The following is a 22333-nucleotide window of genomic DNA, read 5'->3' on the forward strand; positions in this document are numbered from 1 at the left end:
TCGCTGAAAATATTACAATTTTATTAATTAAAATGAAAAGTTTTCTGTTGTTTTTATATCATTCACTCAATCACATGCATATTGTTACAAGGTACAAACATTATCACATATTTACATTGTTTAGTTACTGTATATAAATAAATTGAAATAGAAAGAGATTAAAGAAGATAAGAAGAGAAAAGAACGATACCAAAAAAATAGCCTGAGATATAGCTTTTACACAGTACACACAGGATCCAGAACGATGCCAAAAACAAGCCGTGGTTCACCCGTAAAACTTCTTATCTTATTCTTGCTTCTTCTTCTTCTTCAACTTCAATAATGGCGAACCGGGCGAACTTTCAACTGCTTTCAACCGTCGACGTTTGAACATAGAGATATAAGAATAAAGTGCGCGAGCGAGCTGAAAAAGCGATATAGGAATAGAAAGAGAAAGCTGCGCAGAATAAAAAGAGAAAGCTGCGCATGGGCCCCTTCTGTCTTTGTTTCGCATGCACGCGTAGACAAAGACAGAAAGGGCCTATATGCAGCGTTCTTTTTCTATTCCTATATCGCAGCCTCTTACGTGCTAGCATATGACTCGCGCACTCTATTCTTATATCTCTATGCGTTTGAACGTTCCCCTTCACGGGATCGACTCGGCCACGAACAACCCGTATATAGGACGCAGAAACGCACGCCGCGCTGCAGAAAGCAATGCAGTAGCCAATCAATTTATCGCTTTTCTGTAAGAACGAAAGAGTGATTGGTTAGTTTCTTACCACGCGGTAAGCGTTTCCGCACTTTCCGCACTTTCTGCGTCCTGTATGTGCACCCACGTGACTCACGTCGCCGAATGGCCAACTCAGGTTAGTCTTTAGTTTAGTGGAAAACTCCATCCGGTCTATGTCTATGAGTGAAGTTAGTGAAGTCAGTTAATCGATGTTGAGGAAAAAATATCGGACATCGATTAATCGGAAGAAAAATTAATCGGACGAAACTATCGATTAAAAATCGATTAAATATCGGCTTTTTCGATTAATCGAGAAACATCGCCCATCCCTATTATCAACGCGGTCGGTCGGGCAGTGTCCGTCGGTGTCCGTCGGCTGGTTGGGGTGTTGGGGCTTGGGGCGAGAGTATGGTGGAGTGAGGGACTGAGGGGGGCCCGGGGCAGTTCGCGCAAGTTCGCGATATGGAACGGCGCGTCGTGGAACGGTGATCGTTAGGCGTCGCGGATCGGGAACGACGACGCGCCAGCTCCTCGCCTCGCCGCTGCGGATATGGCGGACGTGGCCGCGCATTAACGTCAACTCCCAGACACCTCGCCCGTGCCCGTGCACTTGGTCGTCGTCCGCGCCGTCCCGTCGTCCCCGTGTCGTGTCGTGGGAACGAACGGCGACGCGAGAACCGTAAACTGCCGAGGGCGCCGCAGAGCGGAATCGTGCCAAGTCGTGCGGCTCGCCCGTTTCCAAGAGATGCTCGCGCGCACATGGTGACATCGTCTTCCGGGTCAGTTCGACAGATACGTCCGCGATGGGGATGGGCAACCGCTGTCGGCGAGCTCCCCGCGTGTCTTCCCCCGGGCGACGTCGTCGTCGCCGCCGACGATCGGCAGCGGCGTCCCCGCGTGGAGGCCCCGGCGAGCTCGGCGAAGCGGCGCGGCGCCTTCATGGGGAACTCCATGGTCTCCATGGGGTGTAATGGCGATCGGGGAGGATGTTTTGTTTCGTGAATGTTGCATTACAATTAGCTCTGCCAATTGTCACTTTACCGTATCGCTAGCCGACGTCTCGAGCTCTTATCGGGAAATTAAGTTGGACGATTTGCAAGTTATAAAGTCCGCCGGTGACGCGTGGAAGTCCGTCCCGTTCGACGGAATTTTAGAGAATTGTAAAGTTTGTCATTTTTAAATTAGCAGCCCTACTCGCATTTATAATTACACGGTGACATTAATATTCTAATTAAGTTTATATTTAATTTAGTAACAGTTTGCGAGAGCTTTTGCTCCGACGCTTTTGGCACCCCATAACGCGTCAGAGCGCTTATTTTGCTTATAATGAAACAGAATTATTTAGGGATTACATTTCACTACTCTGTTAATATTTGTTTTATTCCATTATCATTGACATTTTAAATAAATGATAAAATCATACGAGACTATTTATAAACGGTGCTTAACGCGACTGTTGAGAAGAACGTGAATTTTTGAAGATTGTATCTAATTAATTTCATTTTACCGTACATTTATTTTTACAAATTACGGCTTGTAATCTATTTGTGCTTTACTTTATCGATGAGAACGTAATTATAGTGCAGTATTGCGTTTGATATTCTATAACTATTTTAGGAGAGTGTCTGTCGCTAAAAGTTATGGGATTTTGATTACGTTCAATTAATTTCATCAATTCACGATTTTGACTTCCTACATTTTTATCGAATTATTAATTCAATAGATACTGGAATGTGTCAGACGGTTTATCGATGCTGAATTTGATATTTACTGATGGTTGAAGCAAACGTTGTACAGTATAACTGAATCAGATTGTGTTATTTTATGAGATTATTGGACTAATACTACGTTTACGCGAGCATTACTACAAAATCTTACGAAGGACGTATCGTAAGTTACTACAGAAGTAACGCTCGCGTAAACGTGTATAAGATTGATAACGAGTATGAAATATCGGTGGACAATGCATAGACACACGCACACGTGTGTAATAATTTGGAGTTTACGTCTCACTAACTTGCTAATGTGTGCTTCATTAGATTGTTACTACAGCATTCATGTTGATAACAATATAATATTTCTATTTTTATTTTCAATTTAGCGTTCATTAAAGGAATGATAAAATTATACGAAAAAGTTTTATGAGCCGTCCTTAATGGCCACTGTGGGAAAAATGTTATGGATTTACGAGATTTCTGAATTTGAAGATTATATTTCATTAATTTTATCAATGCACATTTATTTTCACCGACAAATTAATTAGAGTACGTCTCCATGTGGCGCAACACGAAAGTACCACGTTTGATATTTCTATAATGATTTTGAAAGAATATTTGCAATGTTACGGTCTTCTCGATTACGTTCAATTAGTTTTATTAATTTATAAATTTATTGCATTAATTAAATACAAAACATTAAATAGAAATTTAAATATATAGAGCAGTTTACTGATATTGAATTTCACATTCAATATTGATTTTTCAGACAAAGTTCATAAAAGTTGAACCAGATTGTATTATTTAACGAGATTATCAGATTAAAAGTGATGTCAAATATTGGACATCAAATATTGGGTAGATGTATATATACACACACATGTGATCAACATGTAACATTTAACATAACTTTTTTTTACACATGTATGATAAACTGACATTTAAAACGCACATAACTTTTTTTACTGCCATTCCAAATATATCACTGAGAAATGAGCAGGGAAGAATTAAATTTTTCAAGTTAAACACGTCACAGAGAAAGAGAGCTTTATATCTAAATATAGATCTATTTATTTTCAACACATCTCAAGTACCTAGATTATATGTCTATAGAGACCTAGAATATACTTGGATAGCAAACATTGTGAATGAACTCCCGTATAACAAACACTACAATACAAACGTACATGATTAATGTACGTGTTTGTGGTCGAGTAAACACGTACATGATCCTGTGAACGATGCAAAAGCTCTTTTGCATCTATCTACCATAGGGACAGTATTCAAGTATTGATTGCAGCAACATGGTGTGCTATGGGAGGAGGGTTGAAACCAAGGCATGGCAGACCCACCTATTATATCTTATACCTGTCATTCAGCTTTTGTTTCCATTAACATTTTTCAGAACGCGTAAAGAAATATAACGGTTATGCATAAAAATACGAAAAAAAGTTATATAAAATGTAAATTTAAAACAAAAATCTGATTATAGTTTTATTATAAAAAGATGTAAATATTTTAGAATAAATTCACAACGTGTAACAGCATAATTTCTATTTTAATTAATTATATTTATGACATAAAATATAATTTTACATTTATTATTATTATTATTGTTAAATATTTGCGAAAGTTACACGTTTACATACATATTAACTATATGTAATTTTATTATACAAAACTAATTTTCAATATTACTGCACGAGATATTATTTTGCATTGCTTTTTTTGTTTTCTTAATTTTTATTTCGGATATTTTTGGTATTTTTGAAGAATATATTTTTATGCATTTGTATTTTATATTTTAATATTTTTTATTTTAGAATGTTTTTAAATATATACGTTATAAAAATAGTAAAATTGGGGGAAGATATACGGGATTAATTCTTTAAGAAGGGTAGATATTCAAATTCTGTAAAGGTCAGAAAATCCAATTGACTGTGTTAATGTGCGATAGCTATAGACAACAATGGCAGAAAATGTATATGTTCTTTGATATACCGCGAAAGCATGAAATCTAGACAGATTTTACTTACAGAGTCGTAAAGTTATTTTAAAATAATTTTTATTTTGTCACAGATTAATTGAATTTATAAATTTAAATTTTATTCCAAAATAGTAAGATAATGGAAAATAAATGGATATAAGGAAAGCAGGAAAGAGTATTTTGAAGCACACACAAGATAAGATAGTGATTAATCGTGACTCAGATTTGATTAATTATGACATTTTAATATGTAAAATATCAAAGTACTGTACACATATGTATATTTAGATATTTTAATCTTTTATCTTTAATACGTATTGATTAAATTTAATATAGATTTAATGATTTCTTTTATAGGTTGCTGCAATGAAGTATATCAAATGCATATGATTGACAATGGGCTGAAACACTTAAATGATTAGCACTTATATATAAATATCACTACTTATTGTCAGTTATAGGTAAAGTATATACGTATTAATTAAGTATTTCATCAAGTATTATTAAAGAATCTTTTGTTGAAAAAAACTTTTTTAACATTAAAGAAATTTATTAACATGTTCTTAAAATCTAATTTTTATTTAGTATACATAGATATATATATAATTATTTCTCACATATTTCCTGTATTGTGACTTCAAAAAGTTAATACGTGTCAATAATTTATTACAAAAATTATTTTGCATTATAAAATTGGTTTAAATTGTAAGGACAACATGTCTGAATAACTCAAAATATACTAAATATATTTTCTTATGCAAAGCTTGTGCCAGACATGGCAGCGATAGAAGAGAAAAAGCGAGTAGGTGGCTCCAAGGTGTCGGCCATCGCAAATATCTTCCAATCCAAGCCACAACTGGATTTGAGTCACAGAACGAACAATATTCTTTCGGATGGATTTAAGGAACCAGCTGTTCCACTAAAGGAGTCTCCGACGCAAGTGACAGTGGTCAGAACTGAGAGCCATGTGGCACGTTTCAACAATGCGCGAGCCCTCTTCGAGAAACTTGGCGAGGAAAACAAATCGAACAGACCGTAAGCAATTTGAATCGAAAAAATTTGTGCTATTTCTTTCAAAATTGTATCTATTTAATTTTATTAATTATTAGCTTTTGAAATCTTTTTTATTATATTTTTTATATATTTTTCTTTAACCTTATTTATTACGCAAATTAATTTATTTCTCAATTATTTTTAATTATATTATTATTTAGAAAAAATTTAGCAATTAGAATTGAAATTACGAAAATTTTTTCAAAAAAATATAATTAATTGGAAACTAAGAAAAGAATCATTCCACTTGTTTATATTTTGTAATTATGAATCAAATTTATCAAAAAATATTTTCATCAAATATGTTATATTTTATTAAGTATAAATATTTATAAAATATCTGAGAGAGCGAAAAATCTAGTGTTTAGTTTATACAAAAATAAAATGTTATATACTTACTTTTAATATTAATTTACGTGCTCGTTTAATCTACAGGGTGGAGCGAGTCACAAAACCGAACAACCTGCATGGCCTCCGGTCTCGCTCCAGTTCCGCGAACTCAGGTTCTGGATGCACTTCGCCCGCGAGATCACCCCGTCCTCACTCACCCTCTCCTCCGGGCAGCCGTGAACATTTGAGTACATGGAGCGCCAGCGTACCGGCTTTGAACGCGGAGCGGCATTTTGAGAACGGCCACTGCGCACCGGAGCGCACCGGCCGTTCTGGCGTGAGCTTGGGTAAGGTCGAACGGACGGGTAAAGAGAATGACCGTCCAGAGCGGCCGGAAAAGCCTGAACGCCGACCGAATTCAAAGGAGCTCATCGAGAAGCAACGGAATTGGACTAGCCACTTCTCCAAGGCTAGACCGAACCGGTACAATTCCGATCCGAATCGCTCGCTAGTTCAAACTTCTCTGAACTCCCAGAATGCCCAGAGTCAGGCGCAGCAATCGTCATCATCGTTCGTTGATACGTGCCAGAGCGCGGCAACTGGCGACTCTGCCAGTCCAGCTACCAGATCAGCAAGCTTTTGCTCGGCACGCTCACCTCCACCACCACCTCCACCTGTCAGGAACTCGTCCGCGGCCAGTAGGAGGGAACGACCGGCGAGTATCGCCGCCGCCAGCCCGTCCGAATTACTGGAGAGCCCGGAGTATGCAACGGTGGAGAAGTTTGACGACATCTCGCCGACGATTCCAGAGTATGCTGTTGTGCAGAAGAAGAAACCTCAGAGCAGTTCAAAAGAGAGTAAAAGTGACGGCGACAAGACTCAGGACGCATCGTTGCCAGAGTACGCTGTTGTGCAGAAAAATACTTCAAAAGCGGCTTTGAAAAAGGAGAATTCCAAAGAGACTTCCAAGACACAGACGTTGAAGAGCGCAGCTAGCACAGACGCAGTTACGGAAAGCAAAATCGTGAGTTCGAGGTCGACGGAAGCCGCCAAAGACGTTTCTAAATCTACTATGCAGAATTTGGCAAGCTCCACCACTGCAGAACCAATTACAGTTAACAAAACTATAATTTCAAAACCAGTGGAAGATACTAAGGAGATTTCTAAAACTTCTACGCAGACTGTGAAAAGCCCATCAGTTGTTGAGGCAGTTTCAGTATGCAAAGATGCAGCTTTAAGGTCAACAGAAAACTCGAAAGAAACCTTGAAAAGTTCTACATCTATGGAAGAAGCACCAGCATTCAAAGCTATAATTTCTAAACCAACAGAGTTTTCAAAGGAGGAAGCCATGGAGGTTGTGGAAAGACCGAAAGAAGTCACAAAAAGCTCAACGGTTCCAGAATTGAAAACTGCCATCGCAAACGAGTACAGCGACCTTTCCGAGCAGACAAAAGCATCGCCTGTACTGCACTGCGAGGATTCTAGTCCAGTTCGAAGTGCCTCGATGGACAATATTTTGACGAGGAGGGAAAGCGACCTGCTAGAAGCGCCGGAATGCTTTAACTGCCCTCCGAGCCCGATTCACTCACCAGCGAAGACTTCTGAATGGAGGAACGAATGGCTGGCAAAAAACGAAGAAATTCTGAAGAGGACTGTGGACTTGAGAGATTTGAAGACTTCGTCGAGGGAGGCTCTGGAGGCAGAGTTACGTGGCGACGTGATCAAACCGGATCCAAGACCCGATTGGGCCAGACCAAACGCGAACGCGAAAAGAAAAGAGACTGTGGACGATAAGAAAACCGAGCTGATACGATCACCGGAATCTGAGCTGGGTCTGCCCTCCGCAGGCACTGACAGTGCCTCATCCAGCATGAGTTCACCCAGCTCACCCTCCAAGGATAGCAAGGAGGAAAAAGCGGAGAAGGAGATGTCAGAGAAACATCAGACAGGTAAGCTAGATTAGATTCGTAGAAAAAGTCTTTTAAGGTCGAAGAACTTTATCGTAGATGGAAAGAGTGTATTGTGACGTAAATTGATGGCTGTCACAATTAATAAAAATCGCCTTAATGTTGTATAATTTTGTTTCTCAGCTTTAGTTTACAAATAAGACGAGAAAAATAATCGTTGTAGAATTACTAAAATAATTTTTGAAAGATTAATATTAAAGAAAATTAATTTTTATATAACAAATATATGTGCGTACAATAATGTTGATTATTAATCTTATATATTGATTTAAATATACATTTGAACGTATTAAACATCTTTATAATAAATAGTTCGTTTCAAAAATAAATCTACAATTTTGAGAAGCGTCAGTGAAGCCAGGTGACTTTCGCTGTGTCGTGGGCTGAAATGGCAGTGCGCCAAAATGCCAAAAAGTAAAAGTACCAGACGCAGGCCCCCTTCTTTCCCCTTTTCTCCTTCTCTTGCTCTTCCACCTCCTCTTTTACCAGTGTGCCACGGTATTATTTATAGAAATCACCGTGCGGCTTGTCCAGCAGCCAAACGCTCGTGCCTCATCGCGTTTACTTTGCAAAAGTGTCTCTGGGGCTCTCCACAGAATTTTAAGATTTGAAAATCGTCAATGTTGTGTTTCAAACGGTTCTAATCAGTACAGTGACTTCTTCGAAGAATGAATTATAATGCGTTTTATAAATGCGAAAAGAGCAAGTTTGTAAAAACACTTTACTTTAGAAAATAATATAAATTTCTGAAAATGAAAAATATAAAAATTATTAGTTTATTAATAAACATACATAAAAAAGTTTTTGAATATGTTAATAATTTGAAGTTAATAATTTGGAAAAAAATGTATATATTTGCAAGTAAAATTTTTCAGATCTAAATATTATTTTATATATTATTTAAATTAGCAAAATAAAAAATTAAAGTTAAATTGTAGAATCAAAACGAGGAGCAAGTTTATTATGGAGAAATATATGAGCATTTTACAATTCGGTTATTTTTTATGGTATATAAATTAAGTTAAATTAAAGAATTAAATAAAAGGAAATCTGTAAAACTTTTGCATAAATTATGTAAACATGCAATAAAAGTCTAAACAATCTAAATACGCTTTACTTGCTATTTAAATGTATACAGTTAATTAACAAATACCATAATAAATTACTTTGAAATAAAATTAAAAAATTGCGCTAAATAATATTAAATAATCTTAAAATTTTCCACTGAATGTCGTAGTTCGATTAATTAAGTTAATTGAAGGCCATATTCTACGCGAGTGTGTGATCTTGTATATAATAGTAAATAGAATATACACAAGATTAGTGTTTATATGTAACGCTGCACTATATTTTGTATCAATATTTTTATACTTATTGAAGCGCCACGTACTCTCCAGGAAGACATAAAATTATGTGCCTGCGATTACTTTGCATCGATTGCGGAGGTACTTTAGCGTCTGTGTTAGTCCGATAAGCTATTTCAGCGCTTTCTATATACGTCAGTTTCAGTATTTTTAATATTTTTATTATAAATCTATTTTTTAAATTCAGGTCGCAACAGCTATGACTTGGAAGCGGAGGACCAGGATAAGCCAGCCACGTATCAGAGCTGCGTCTCAGGCACGGAGAGCCTCTCCGAGAAGGACCAGTTCAAGTTTAACGAGACAGACACTACCACGGTCATTCGACGTTCTCACGTGCGCCTTGATCTTCAGGCTGCCGGGCTAGGTCCACGTCCACCCTCTGTCATCAGTTCTGACCAAGAATATCCGCCACTGGAACACAAGGAAATTCCTGTGCCCTCGCCGTACGCCAAGAAGTTACAGCAAAGTGAAGAAATTGTTTTGCAAAGTAATATCGAATGCAAAACTCAATCGAAACCAAATACGGAGGCAAAGAACCACGGCAGTACAGAAGCGCTGAAAATCAATACCACGTCCGCGGAAAATACGCTGGAGACAAAAGTGAAGTCTAGCAGCGATGGAGTATGTCAGAAGACGGTCTCGAATGCGAAGAATGATCAAATAAAAATCAGCGTGAGGGAGAAGATTGCGAAGAATAGGGAGGAGGTCTCTGGCAAGCGCTCCAGCTTTGTTGAAGCAGAAAGCAAGGATAATGTGGACAAGGCAGCTATTCGTAGTCAGGAGATGAATAGTTTTGGGCTCATTACGAAGGAGAGCAAAGACGAGGAGAAATATGTAACAGAGGTGGCGAAATCTGAGGTCAGCAGCAGAAAAGAGTGCATCGCAGCGGTGAACAGTGTTCTGAGTAAGAAGATGGAGAAGGAAGTGGACCAGCCGCAGACGACGTGGGAGCAAGAGAAACAAAAGGCTGAATTAGCGAAACTCCGGTTATCGGAAAACAATAATCAGGATTCTACACCTAGCACGCCTTCCCAAAGACATTCCAATAAAAAATCCAACGATCAATCGTCGGAGAGCAGCCAATTTGAGGACAGTGACTCCAGTGACACGAAGACCGTTACAAATGTGGAATGTGTAGCAAGGGAAATGCAGGACAATTCTGTTAGAATTGCAGAGACAGCTTCGAAGAATAGTGTCAATCATATCACTCCTGTGACGCCGGATACCATGACTCCAGACGAGGCTGAAAATCTGCTGAGTTCTCGGTAAATATATAGCGAGTAAGAGAAGAAAATGGAATTAGAGTGTTAGATTGTGTTTGAAATGATATATACATAGAAACAATAAGAATTTTAGAAAGAGGGAAAAGGAAGAATCACACTTTCGTTTTTAAAACATTTAATTTTTACTGATATGACAATTGACAATTAATAATTGATAATTAATACCAATAAAAAAACCGAAACTTTTGGAATGATGCTGTTTTTGGGAGCTGCTTTTAGCATATAACTTTTGTATTTTAATACAGCAATTGAATTTTTTATAGCTGTATCTATATTTAATAGTAGATATAAATTTTTTTGCTGCAATGTCTTGATAATTTTTAATTTGAAGCTTAATATTAATAACTTTGTTTTTCTTTTATTTTGATTCTAATACGTTCGTGTTTATTTGAATGCAAATCTGCTGATTGTCATGGTCCATGCAGCATCTTAGAAAAGAAGATTAGGTGAGTACATTTGCAATTCTGTGATTTGATAACGGAAGCAGATATGTATTATCTCATAAGATAATTGCAAAATATTACGTTAATATTTCAATTAAATTTTATCGTTTACTTTTTAATATTTGTTTAAAAAAAAGATTTTTCTTAAAAAATTATATCAAAATATTTTTATCATTAAGACCACTTTTTCTGGTTGATCGTGTTTGTAATGAACACGAAAGACTAGGAAAATATATCTCAATCATGTCTTCTTTTAATTATTCTATGAAAGAAAATAATACACAGAAGAGAAAAGATAAATATTTTTTTGTAAAAATATTATATAAAAATATATATATATATATATATATTTTTTTTTTATCTATATATTTTTTAATTACGCATTACTCACTTATTATTCTTTTGGTGAGAAAATTTAGATAATCATTTTTCAAGTCACTTCTGGTGTAAAATAATTCTGAAATTTAAAATAAAATAATAAGAAATATTGAGACATTTCGCGAATGAAACACTGAATAGACATAACTGCTTTTGTCATTTGACCGCAGAATTGATTCGCTATCAGCGATTACGTAATTCGTGCGTAAAGCAAAGTGAATGATTCGTGAACATAAATTAGACAAGGTTCGGCGTTACTATCGGACGAGGAAGCGCAGGAGATAGCGAGGCTGCTGTCTCCCACCGGTGCCAATGACGCAATAATAGGTGATGGGATTTCTAATGACAAGGATAAGGAAGGACAGGACAGGGATAGGGAGGACCAGGACAACACGCCCGACTGGCTGTCCGATGTCCTGTCTGCTCCTGATTCCAGTCTTATCAATAGTGCCACTCATGATTATAGGTGAACGAGCTTATTTTTTTTATGTCTTCGGTTGCGCGTCCTTTCTTGTGTCTTTTTGCAATTTTATTTCTATTCTCTGTCTTTTTTTAAACAATTTTAAGCAAATTTTCAATTTTAATATCGATTATTTGGTGAAATATTGGATTGTAGTGTTTTTAAAGTTTTATTTTTTCGGATCTCCCGGAGGATTAAAATTTTTTGGAGCTTTGCACTCCTTCAATATTTAAAAATTGCATTCCTTGAATTTTTTAAATCTGGGATAATAGACGCTCGAGTTCTTGTCAATTCTTGGACAACTGGATACCTAAAGATCTTCGGACTTTTGGAATTTTACTAAAATTTTGATATTTACACTCTTCTCGAGCTTCTCTATCGACTCTCTGTTAACTTTCTATTTATTTCAGTTTGTCTCATAGATCTCGCAGTGACCTGACAATAGACTCGTTGACGGAAAGCCAAATAGGTTCGGTCACAGGAAGTGAGAGCGGACTGCTAGGTTCGGTCAGCAGCTTAAATGACACTCATGAAACTAACGATGACACCGAAACCGAGCATCAGGATGACTATATTCCAATGCCAGGAAAAATTGTAATATATATTATAATTATCACAATTATAACACCATCTTATCAATTTCTTTTCTCTCAGTTGCAATGGAATCAGAAAATATATCTGTGATAAAAAAAATTAGAGAACAAATACAAAATCAGACAAAATAAATATATGATTTTTTATGATAGTTTATAATATAAATTTTTATTTTTATTTTTTTTACTGTCTTGATTTAAACAGTTTTGCGGCAACGTTAACTTGGATTATTTGATTAATCAGATACTCGTGGAGAATGGCGTGCATTACTTCGAAGATGGTCACTTTTGGATGGAAGTGGCGGGGATCCCAGAGTCCGACGAAGATGACGAAGACTATCCGTCCACCGTGCCCATCAAAAAGACCTCCAAAGTGTCCTTCGATACCGGTCCCATGCGTGTTTACTCTACGCATTCGGTTAATGAATACGATCGCCGCAATGAAGATGTCGATCCTGTGGCGGCCAGTGCAGAGTATGAGCTGGAAAAGCGCGTCGAAAAAATGGAGGTAACCCTGAGAGAATAACTCTCCTTTTTTGTAGAATCCCTTAGAATAAAAATAATGATGGCTTCTTAATCTTAAATCTTAATATCGCTGATTTTTCAATGCAATTTCTTCTTACGATTCGATTTTTTAAATCCTTGAACACTTCGTTTCTGTTATATTCCCAATTTATTCTTACTCATGAATGTTTCGTAATTTTATGATTGCTTTAAAAAAAGAGAAGCCTGGGACATTTTGAGATGCTGAGGGTTTCTTTAACAAGCTTTTATTTTTACACTTCTTTTCACTTTTTCCTAAGAAAATCCTGTGCTACTAATCTTAAAAAAAAAAAACTTAGGTATTTCCTGTCGAACTGATGAAAGGCCCGGAAGGCTTGGGCCTCAGCATAATCGGGATGGGCGTGGGCGCGGACGCGGGTCTAGAGAAGTTGGGCATCTTTGTGAAAACTATCACGGAGAAAGGTGCAGCCGCGCGTGAGGGTCGGATTCAGGTGAATGACCAAATCGTCGAGGTTGACGGCAAGAGTTTGGTCGGCGTGACGCAGGCTTACGCCGCTAGTGTGCTGAGGAACACCTCCGGTCTCGTGCGATTTGTCATCGGCAGGGAGAGGGATCCCAAGAATTCGGAGGTGGCGATGTTGATTAGGCAGAGTCTCCAGGCGGATAAAGAGAGAGAACTGGCGAACGCTGCCAATAGGTAAAGTAGCGCATTTGTGTTATTTGATCTCCGAGTAATATTATCATAAGATTGTGATTAACAATTATTAGTTATTTTTATATTGACAAGTTATATTACAATATGAAATTGACCTGGTAAATTGTAAAATCTATTTTCAAAAAATTAGATATTTTATTATTTAATATTTATATAGTAAATCCATTTTGGTAACAATTACTTGATTAATAATTCGATCCAATAATAATTAACACATTTATATATCGAGACTTAATATCATGAAATTATCACATATTAAAAGATATTTTTTTATTGTTTCTTTTGACTCGATTTGAAAACTCTCCGTCTTCTTTTAATTTAAACATTGGATGCCAGTATGGTCTAGTGATAAAGCGCCAGACTCGTAACCACGAGAAACCGGGTTTGAATCCACTTGATCACAGGAATTTTAATATTCTGAATTGTACCATCCTATATAAACCCAACTTATATCTTACTACTACTTTAATTTAAACACTGTTTCATTTGCGTTCCCAATGATGATTTATCCTTGCTCGCAAATATTCCGTGACGATACTTTGTGGCCACTCCAATGAGAGCCTGAGGCATCTTGGAGTGCTGAGGGAACTATGTTTTTCATAAGCATAATTTATAGCAATGCAATAAACAAACTGTTAATTTTAACCGGTGTTAAAAAAAAGATTTATTTTCCACGAACAGGAAACTCAACTTCTCCGATGCTTCTCCCGATGGCCAACGAGGAAGCGAGGATATCTCTGTTGGCAGCGGGATGAGTGGGATTCCCGGTTCGCCGGCGATGTCCTCTTGCTCGGAGGGAGAACCGCCACATAGCCCCATCGAGAATTACCTGTCGCCTTCTAGTCGCAGTCGATCTCCGATACTCGGCTCGTCCATGTCACAACACAATGGCACTACGCAGAGCGACGTAGACAGTCTGAGATTGCTCTTGCAAGAGGTATTTTGCGTATTTACATTCTGTGCTTCATGACTCGAATGTATCCCCTTTTCATCCGTTTATTTAAGAATATTATTTAGCGAGATGTTTACGCACTCCTACTCCTGTTTACTTATACGTGTGGTGTTAGTTTTATTTGTCTGTAAATAGTCATTAGAATAATGCATTGTTCAACAATGATGTTTCTACGATACATAGCGCATACATTTGTACATACTCTCGTGTGTGTGTAAATTAAGAGCATATCACATATGTAAGTTTATCGCAATCGCACAGTGTGTATTTATTGATTTTCTTTGTTTTTGTTTCGCTTATGCGCTATGCGTGTCGTTGGTTGCTTGCAGAGTCAGTATAAACTCTCATTAGCGGACGAGGAAGTGGAAAAGCTCAAGGCGAAGGTAATGTAACATTATAATAGTTACTCAATTAATATTAACTGATCATAATCAAATCAGAGTTATTCAAGTTGCTTGAATTAATAGGAGACTCATTAATATTAATACGGAAAGTTAGTGTGTGATGCAAAATTTGTTTTACAGGAATAAAAGACTCATTTTACTTATCCGCATTTATGCTTTAGTATGCTTCTCTTATATATTCTTTACAAATTTTTCACGCTTCTCTCTCTCTCTCTCTCTCTTTCTCTCTCTGTCTGCACTATATCACAATGCATGAAATATTAAGTGTACATTTATAGCTTACAGCTTGTGTGTTAATGTACATAAATAATAAAAATTCCTCGTTTTTCTATAATAATAATTTGTAGTAATTAACTTTCTAAATGTGAGATTCCATTACACTCTATAAAAAAAATTAAATTTTTTATACGTCTTATTTTTGTATTTTTTTTTAATACAAGGTTTTCCTAAAAATAAAAAGACATTAGCTCGGAATTTCATTGGAAGAAATAAATAAAATAACTTGAAAATGAAGTAATAAATGAAAATCACATTCTTCGCTCATAATGACAATATTTTATTATAAAAGTTATAAAACAATTTTAGATGATCTTTTTATATCTTTCAGACATTCTCTATTTCAGGCTTCTTCCCTGAGCTGTTTCTTTCATACAATTGCATGCTTTCATTACTTTACAGGCAATTCTTCTCTCGTGCCAATCGATGTTGAATAAACTTCATTTTTTAATTTTCATCAAACATGTATATAACGATAAACGGCATATAACATTCAAGAAATTATAAGCTGTACAAAGTTTTTTAACTTCAAAAGGAAGCCTTTATAAGCATACGTTTACGAAATTTTTTTACTCAAAATTGTATTTTCTATTAAATCCCAAGTTGATGTTCATTTTAGAACACTGTAATGTTGTTTCATGTATTTTGTAATCTTACAATCAGTCATATTATAAGCTCTATTTTATGTTTTGGGCAGTTAGTAGAATTGGAAAACAGCGGAGCAGGTAGCGAAGAGTATGCAGCCAAACTGCGGGAATCAGGATTACGCCTTCACGAATCGGAGAGAGCATTGGGCACCGCCCGCCAGGACCTGTCGACAGCCAGGGAGATGCTGTCACAGGCGACGGCGCAAAACGCAGCTCTGCAACAGAAGTACGCCAGAGCTAGAAGAGCTGCCAAGGAATTGCGTGCGGATATTACGGCTAGGGACGAGTTCTATCAACAATTGTTACAGGAAAAGGACACAGAATACAATGCATTAGTGAAAAGTCTTAAAGATAGAGTACGTATCGAAGGGTTTGACCGATGATATTTGATCTCAGAAAGAACGAGTATTTTTAAAAGATCCATTTCTCTCTCAGGTGATAACACTAGAGGTGGAGCTGACGGAGACCCAGAGGCGATTTGGTTTGCCGGTACGATTACCATACGATAACGCCACTACTAGAATAGTAACACCGCAGCTTTCTCGCAGACAACTGCCACCGCCACCTTCATCAACTAGCTGCCAGCTTTCCGACACGGAGACCTCTGATCTCAGTAGCCCGGATGATGGAGACAAGACTGCAACTGTGGAGAGGAAGCTACCTCTGCCGCTACCGGTGAAGGAAGAATTAGATCGTGCCGTACCAGCCCATCGTCTGCTGGACAATTCTGCTGGCAAGAGCAAGGCAGAGTTGGCCAGCAGAGGTGGCTTAGCCAATCGTCAGTTGCCCAGACGATCCGGAGGCCTCAGCAACAGTAGTTCTGTACGTTATTGAGCTTGCATTAATTCATTATAAACTAATTAGCAGCACACATTGCTTGTTTGAAGGTTAAAAATGGAACACAATATTTAAAAATAGATAGAATTAGAGAGCATATATGTTTTGAAACTTTTCTTTTTAAATAAATAAAACGAAATTATATGATAAAAAATTCTTATTTTAGGACTACGGATTAGACGAGTCGGGCGACAACACGGACGATGATTCTTCCTCAAAAATGACTTCGCAAGACAGCAGGTCGCCCAACGACTTGACATCCAAGCAGTCCAACTTGAGTTCCTATTCCAGCACTTCATCCATCAGTTCACTTAAGGGAAAATCGCACATGGATCCTATACATCCCACTGCGATCCGGCAGCACAGCACCATCAGCTCGCAAGTTAGGGCGATGACTGAGCAGAGTTGGCCCCAATCGCAGAAAAGTATGCCAATGCGTTTGCTTCGATGCATCCACTATTGTTATTATTGTTATTATAAAGATTTTATTATTAAAGATATTCCGTAAACTCTCTCATTTTTTAAAATACATTAAAAACAACAAGACTTTCGCTCTGTAGCTTTGACCGGACCTCCTGCGTCATTGGCAGAACAGCTAAAGCAGGTTTTGGCCGAGCGAGAAAAGCGGCTTGGCGGAAACGACTCCTCGAGGGAGAGCTCTGGAGACTTTAGTGATCTCAACAATCCTCATAATAACGATCCAACTATGGTTACGCATCATCTCGTGGAGGAGATACGACAAGCTGTTAACGAGGCTAATCAAAGAGGTAGGTAAAAATACGCACTGAAATGAAATAAAATTGAAGAAAGTTAATTTATTTATCATCAAATGCAATAACCACAATGTCGGTTTATCATGATAAATTAAACTTGCTGTATTTCTAGTGAAAAAGGTATCGATTCCTCCATCGAATTTGATCGGTAGCGGAAGTGCCCCGTGGCATCATCCAGGAAGTTCTCCTTCGAGTTTGTCTTCCGGCGGTTCTGTGAGTCCTCCCGGTGTTGATCCTAGTCCTTTAAAAGCCGGCGGCGTCGTAGGTACTTGAAAAACTTTACGTGTTCATGTTTGTGTCAGCACTAACGCTTCGATCACTCGGTCAGGAATTAAGATCAAAAGATTTAGATTGAAATGAAGAACTTTCAAGAACAAATTTCCGTCAATTCCTTTTAATTAGCCTCAGCCCAGTTAATAATAATTTTATCTAATGATCATTTTGCTTTATTAGCTTAAATTTGCTTAAACTTTAAACGCATGATTTTTTATCAGTGTCTTTTTTTTTATGAAAGCGTTAAAACATTTAACATAATAATTATTTAACAAAATATAAAATATGCTAACATTTATAGTACGGATAATGATTAATTACTGATGGAGTGATTACTAATAGCGTGATAAGATTTTCACACCTTATACTTACTTTCCATCCTGCATGCATTATCAATATAGATTCGAGCACAGTTTGGTTGCCCGCTCACCTAAGCGACTTTGGTTTAGGTGACAAGAAGTCCCACTTTTGGCAGAATGCACCAGTTGCAGATTGGTCCAAGGAACAAGTGAGTATTTCAGTTGATTGATCTGAGAAAAGTTAATTTGCAATTAAAAAACTTATTTTTCCACAAATCTTTTTAAACATATATCTTTAAAAGATGAGGATTATATGTCAGAGAGCTTTTGAAATAACTTAATATTAAATTATTTCCTCTGTTTCCATTCCTCGCTACAATAAAAACTTTAAAGACAAAGGCAATTTTTTGCTTTTTTATTTTTAGTAGCTCATATTTTTCTAAAAGTAAGACTGTCTTTTCAGGTGTGCCAATGGCTGACGGGAATTGGTTTAGAACAATACTCGTCTCAATTTTTGGATAATGGCATTAATGGAAATAACCTGTTGCGTTTGGATTCGAGAGATTTGAAGACTTTAGGGGTTTGCGACCCCGCTAAAAGTTATCTGAAACGCAAACTGAAGGAGTTAAGAGCGCAGGCTGATCGCGAGCGCAAGGAGCGTAAGGAACTCGAGCGAATGCGACGGAAAGCAGAGAAAGCCGCGCGGAAAAAGTAGCCTGCAAATAAATTAGATGCGTTCAATATCATTTAGACCCCCGGTAAGTTAATGCGGATTTTTTGGGCGCGAAGTGTACCGGGTATCTCGAAAGAGGTAAGGAGGAATTAATAATGGGAATTTTATTTGGACTCTATCGGGAAGCCGTCGAGAATATTCGTCGAGAAAAATTGAAAAGCAAATTTCCCGTGTGAAGATTAGAAAGAAGTTTGCCAAAGAGATAAATATTGGAACTAGAAATGACGCCGTCCATTTCATACAGGGTGTCGCCTAGAAAACTGTATAAATCCCTAAAATAGGAGTGTCATGTTCAAGATGAACGAATTTTATGTAAGCATATCTTCTGAATTATGCTTTCTTTTCACATATACACAATTGCTTCTTTGGGCCTTTTTCTCTCTTCTTTTACTATTTTTACTATTTTTAATATATTTAATTAATTTCGGACAATGATAAAAATCATGATTATAAACAATTTTATATTTGTAATTGATATTATAATTATTTCAAATAATTCTTAATGATATTTGTGTGAAATAATAGTATTAAATATATAGTATTAATGAAAAAAATTACTTATGCGTATTTAATTATGATTATGTGAATTATTTGAAATAACTAATAATAACGATCAAATAATGATTCCTCATAAACATTTTAGTATTATTACTAGGAATTAATCTCAATTGAAAGGATTATTGTTTTAATAATTAATTGCTATTTTTGATAAATTTTTAAATTAATTTTAATAAAACGAGTAGCTATTAATCTTACGACTAATTTTTATTATTTTCTAATAAATGGGAGCACATAATAACTTAAAATAACTCCTATAATCGAAGTTATTATGATTTATTCCTAATACTAATAACTTAGATTGCGCCTCCTTAGGACACCCAGTATATTCATGGCGTTTCCTTCGAGATACTCCGCTTCCGTTCAATTATGATCTGTTTCCTTGAACGAGGCCCATGTATTGCGCCTCCGCATTTACTTGTTGTCGCCATACTTATATTGTCGCTATATTAAGTATTTTTTTTTCTCAGTTATTAATACTATTTAAAAGTGTGTGTGCGAGCGAGCGCGTATGTTTGTGCGTGTGTACGAATGCGTGTAAAAATTCTAGCAATTCAGCTAAACGGTCGCGTTCTAACTGTGCGTATAAGTTAGCGGCTGCTCGATTTTCGCTCTAACAAACGCTGTTCTTTTATGGTCGGGGGGGGGGGGGATAAAATCGTGAGCCGCTTTACTAATTCTAGATGGGTCATCTAGAACGCGATAAAATGTGTAATAAAACATCGTGTACGTACACTCTTTTGTAATTGTATATGTACGTATATATAGTATACATAATTATATATATAGGAGCATATAAGGATTATTCCGATATTTATTTCTACGATCGCGTTTAACGGCGCTTTTTCCACGATTAAGGATCGACTTTTCAAGTAGACGTTCAAACGTCTTTTTTGTCGTCTTCTTCAATTTTATATATAAACAATGCGTCGTCAATTATTAATTAATTATTAATTACGCGTTAAAGGTACGTCTCTGATCAATTACGGTGGACTTCTACTGTTGAAACTCTTTAAATTTTTGTAATCGCCAATGTCTAGTAGTCATAAATGAATTTATTGTTTGTTGAATAATTATAGCGTTTTTTTTTTATGATTGGGAAAAAATAATGGACCATTTTGTAGAAGTTTAGAGGGTGAAAGTATCCAGTGCGCTTAAGACCACCGAACGGTTTTTATATCTCGCGTACTTTATATCAATAATTATATATACATACAATTTATCGATAAAATATATACAACACACAATATTAACATTTTTTAATAATAGATATTAAATATAAGCATATATCGTTTAATCAATGTTTTTTTTTTTTTTATAATTAAATCTTAAATTAAAGTTGATGTTGAATATGAATTTGAACATTAACAAATGTTTTAATATTGAGTAATAAAGAGTAATATTTGAAATATAATTAATATTTATAATATGAAAAAGTATGAAAAATTGCAATTTATAGTAGCAATAGACTATAATATTTTTCTCGTATTCAATACCATATCGTCGTATTCTCTGCGATTAAGATGTTCCATAATAAATATTACGTTGCGTTAAATCAACTGCTGTATCAACTTGAGCCGAAAGGAAGGGACGAAGTTGATCAGAGACAGCCTGTACTTTGCAAACTTGCTATAATTACTTTGTATAAGAGTACACTTCTTCGTAATTTATACTTATTCACTCCAAATTTGCTCAAAGCAAGCAATCCTTCACGCACCGTGTCAGATATATCGAGAGACTTGCATTCTCCGCTCCCTTGTTTCTCACAGAATTTGTCAAACGCTCGCAAAAAGGGATGAGTCCATCGTTGAGCCATCGCGAATCGAGCCGCTGTAAATTCTGCGACAGAATCCAATAACATTCCACATCGGATAGAACGAAAGCCGAGCTACGCTTTCCCACACGAGAGGGAAAGCGAGGATGCAAACGGCTACGAAACGGACGCTCTGCGAGCGAGAGCAGAGAGAGAGAGAGAGAGCCGCGCTGAACGCGAGGAACGAGCGTACTTATTTATAGTAACGTTGAAACATTTTTTCGCGCTCCATTTTGAACATTTCAAAACGCCTCGTCGCGAGTAGTCGGAAATGTTGAACTTCGGGGCGTGTAGCGTGTAAATATACATATGTACTGAGATATGATTAATAACGATGACTGTAACCGGTGAGACGATTAATATGTATGCGTGTTGTGTGTGCGTGCGTTGTGCGAGCTGCGTGAGTCGCGGAGCGACAGAGAGCGATTACAGTGTCATAATGTTACTCCACGAGGCATAGCTCTGAATTTTTGATCGTAAATCCTTATAGAAGTCCTCCATTAGCTGCATTACTTGACGATCGCGACGCGACACTTGTTGTTTTTGTTGTTACACTCACAACGAACTGCGGGAATGAATCGTCCGTGTTTCTTATAAGAATTGTAATATGATATCAGTTGCTATTGATAAAACGTCAGTGGAACGATCCTCCTGCACTTCGATTATCCATAGCGAAATCTCTTTTGCTTTGCCTTCCTTCGATACTTCCTTAATTATACACTCACTAAAGACTTTTTTTTAGATCTTGAAGTTTGAGGATTTCTTAAGCGTCGAAAACAGACGCCCCGGGATGTCTGGAATCTGAAAGAATCGGACCTTTTCATCCACAGATCTGTGTATTTTTAAATTTTCAGTTTTATTTTAAATTTATTGGTTTTTTAGAACAATTGATTTTTTGGAACGTTGGAATTCCACGTTCTTGAGACTGAATTCTTTCTTTTTGGGTTTGCTAATCTTTTTAATCCTTCAAACTCTACATTTTGTTAACTTGGGATTCTTCGAACTTTGGATCCTTGAATCTCGAAATTTGTGGTATTTTAATTTCTTGTGACTTTAAAAACCAAATTATTCTTTATCTTAAAATATGTAAACTCTTGTTATTTTAAAATGTTTTAGTTGACCAGCGATTTGCTTCAGTCTTGATTGATTACATCCCTTAGTTCTCCAGCTGTTACATTCAGATCGCATCCTTTCACTCTTCGATTTTTGAATCCTCAAGTCCTGAATGTGTTTCCGTTCCTTAAGGACTTTTCACAAAACTGAC

General features: G+C 36.7%; 2 protein-coding genes across 5 annotated transcripts in view; one reads left to right on the top strand and one right to left on the bottom strand.

The window, feature by feature from the left end:
• The first annotated feature begins 1058 nt into the window (after positions 1-1058).
• Positions 1059-21740, top strand: Spn (protein phosphatase 1 regulatory subunit spinophilin). 4 transcript variants are annotated; one of them, XM_071794167.1, is made up of 19 exons: positions 1059-1491; positions 4772-4875; positions 5178-5449; positions 5903-7746; positions 9316-10393; positions 10837-10857; positions 11474-11698; positions 12103-12286; positions 12530-12793; positions 13128-13486; positions 14186-14441; positions 14786-14839; positions 15834-16139; positions 16219-16605; positions 16787-17045; positions 17181-17387; positions 17506-17658; positions 18068-18174; positions 18429-21740. In XM_071794167.1, exons 3-19 carry the CDS (start codon positions 5190-5192, stop codon positions 18678-18680), a joined length of 6216 nt encoding a protein of 2071 aa, XP_071650268.1. In that variant the 5' UTR covers positions 1059-1491; positions 4772-4875; positions 5178-5189; the 3' UTR covers positions 18681-21740. The 4 variants fall into 4 exon arrangements, with proteins under 4 accessions (XP_071650268.1, XP_071650272.1, XP_071650269.1 ...); XM_071794168.1 differs by having other exon boundaries at positions 1060-1491; positions 18116-18174; XM_071794170.1 differs by lacking the exon at positions 14786-14839 and having other exon boundaries at positions 1060-1491.
• The window catches only part of Mgtor (nuclear basket protein megator), a 29692-nt gene continuing 25417 nt past the window's right edge, over positions 18059-22333 (bottom strand). The window contains exon 13 of the mRNA XM_071794164.1: positions 18059-18196. The gene's annotated coding sequence lies outside the window, so the exon portion shown is untranslated. The remainder of the gene's footprint in view (positions 18197-22333) is intronic.

The sequence above is a fragment of the Temnothorax longispinosus genome, chromosome 11, assembly GCF_030848805.1.
Source record: "Temnothorax longispinosus isolate EJ_2023e chromosome 11, Tlon_JGU_v1, whole genome shotgun sequence".
NCBI classification, from domain to species: Eukaryota; Metazoa; Arthropoda; class Insecta; order Hymenoptera; family Formicidae; genus Temnothorax; species Temnothorax longispinosus.

Coding starts and splice junctions, on each gene's coding strand:
- Spn (XM_071794167.1), top strand. CDS start 5,190: ATGGCAGCGATAGAAGAGAAAAAGCGAGTAGGTGGCTCCAAGGTGTCG. Junction 11,699..12,102: donor AGTGCCACTCATGATTATAG/GTGAACGAGCTT, acceptor TATTTATTTCAG/TTTGTCTCATAGATCTCGCA. Junction 17,659..18,067: donor AAAAGCCGGCGGCGTCGTAG/GTACTTGAAAAA, acceptor TTATCAATATAG/ATTCGAGCACAGTTTGGTTG.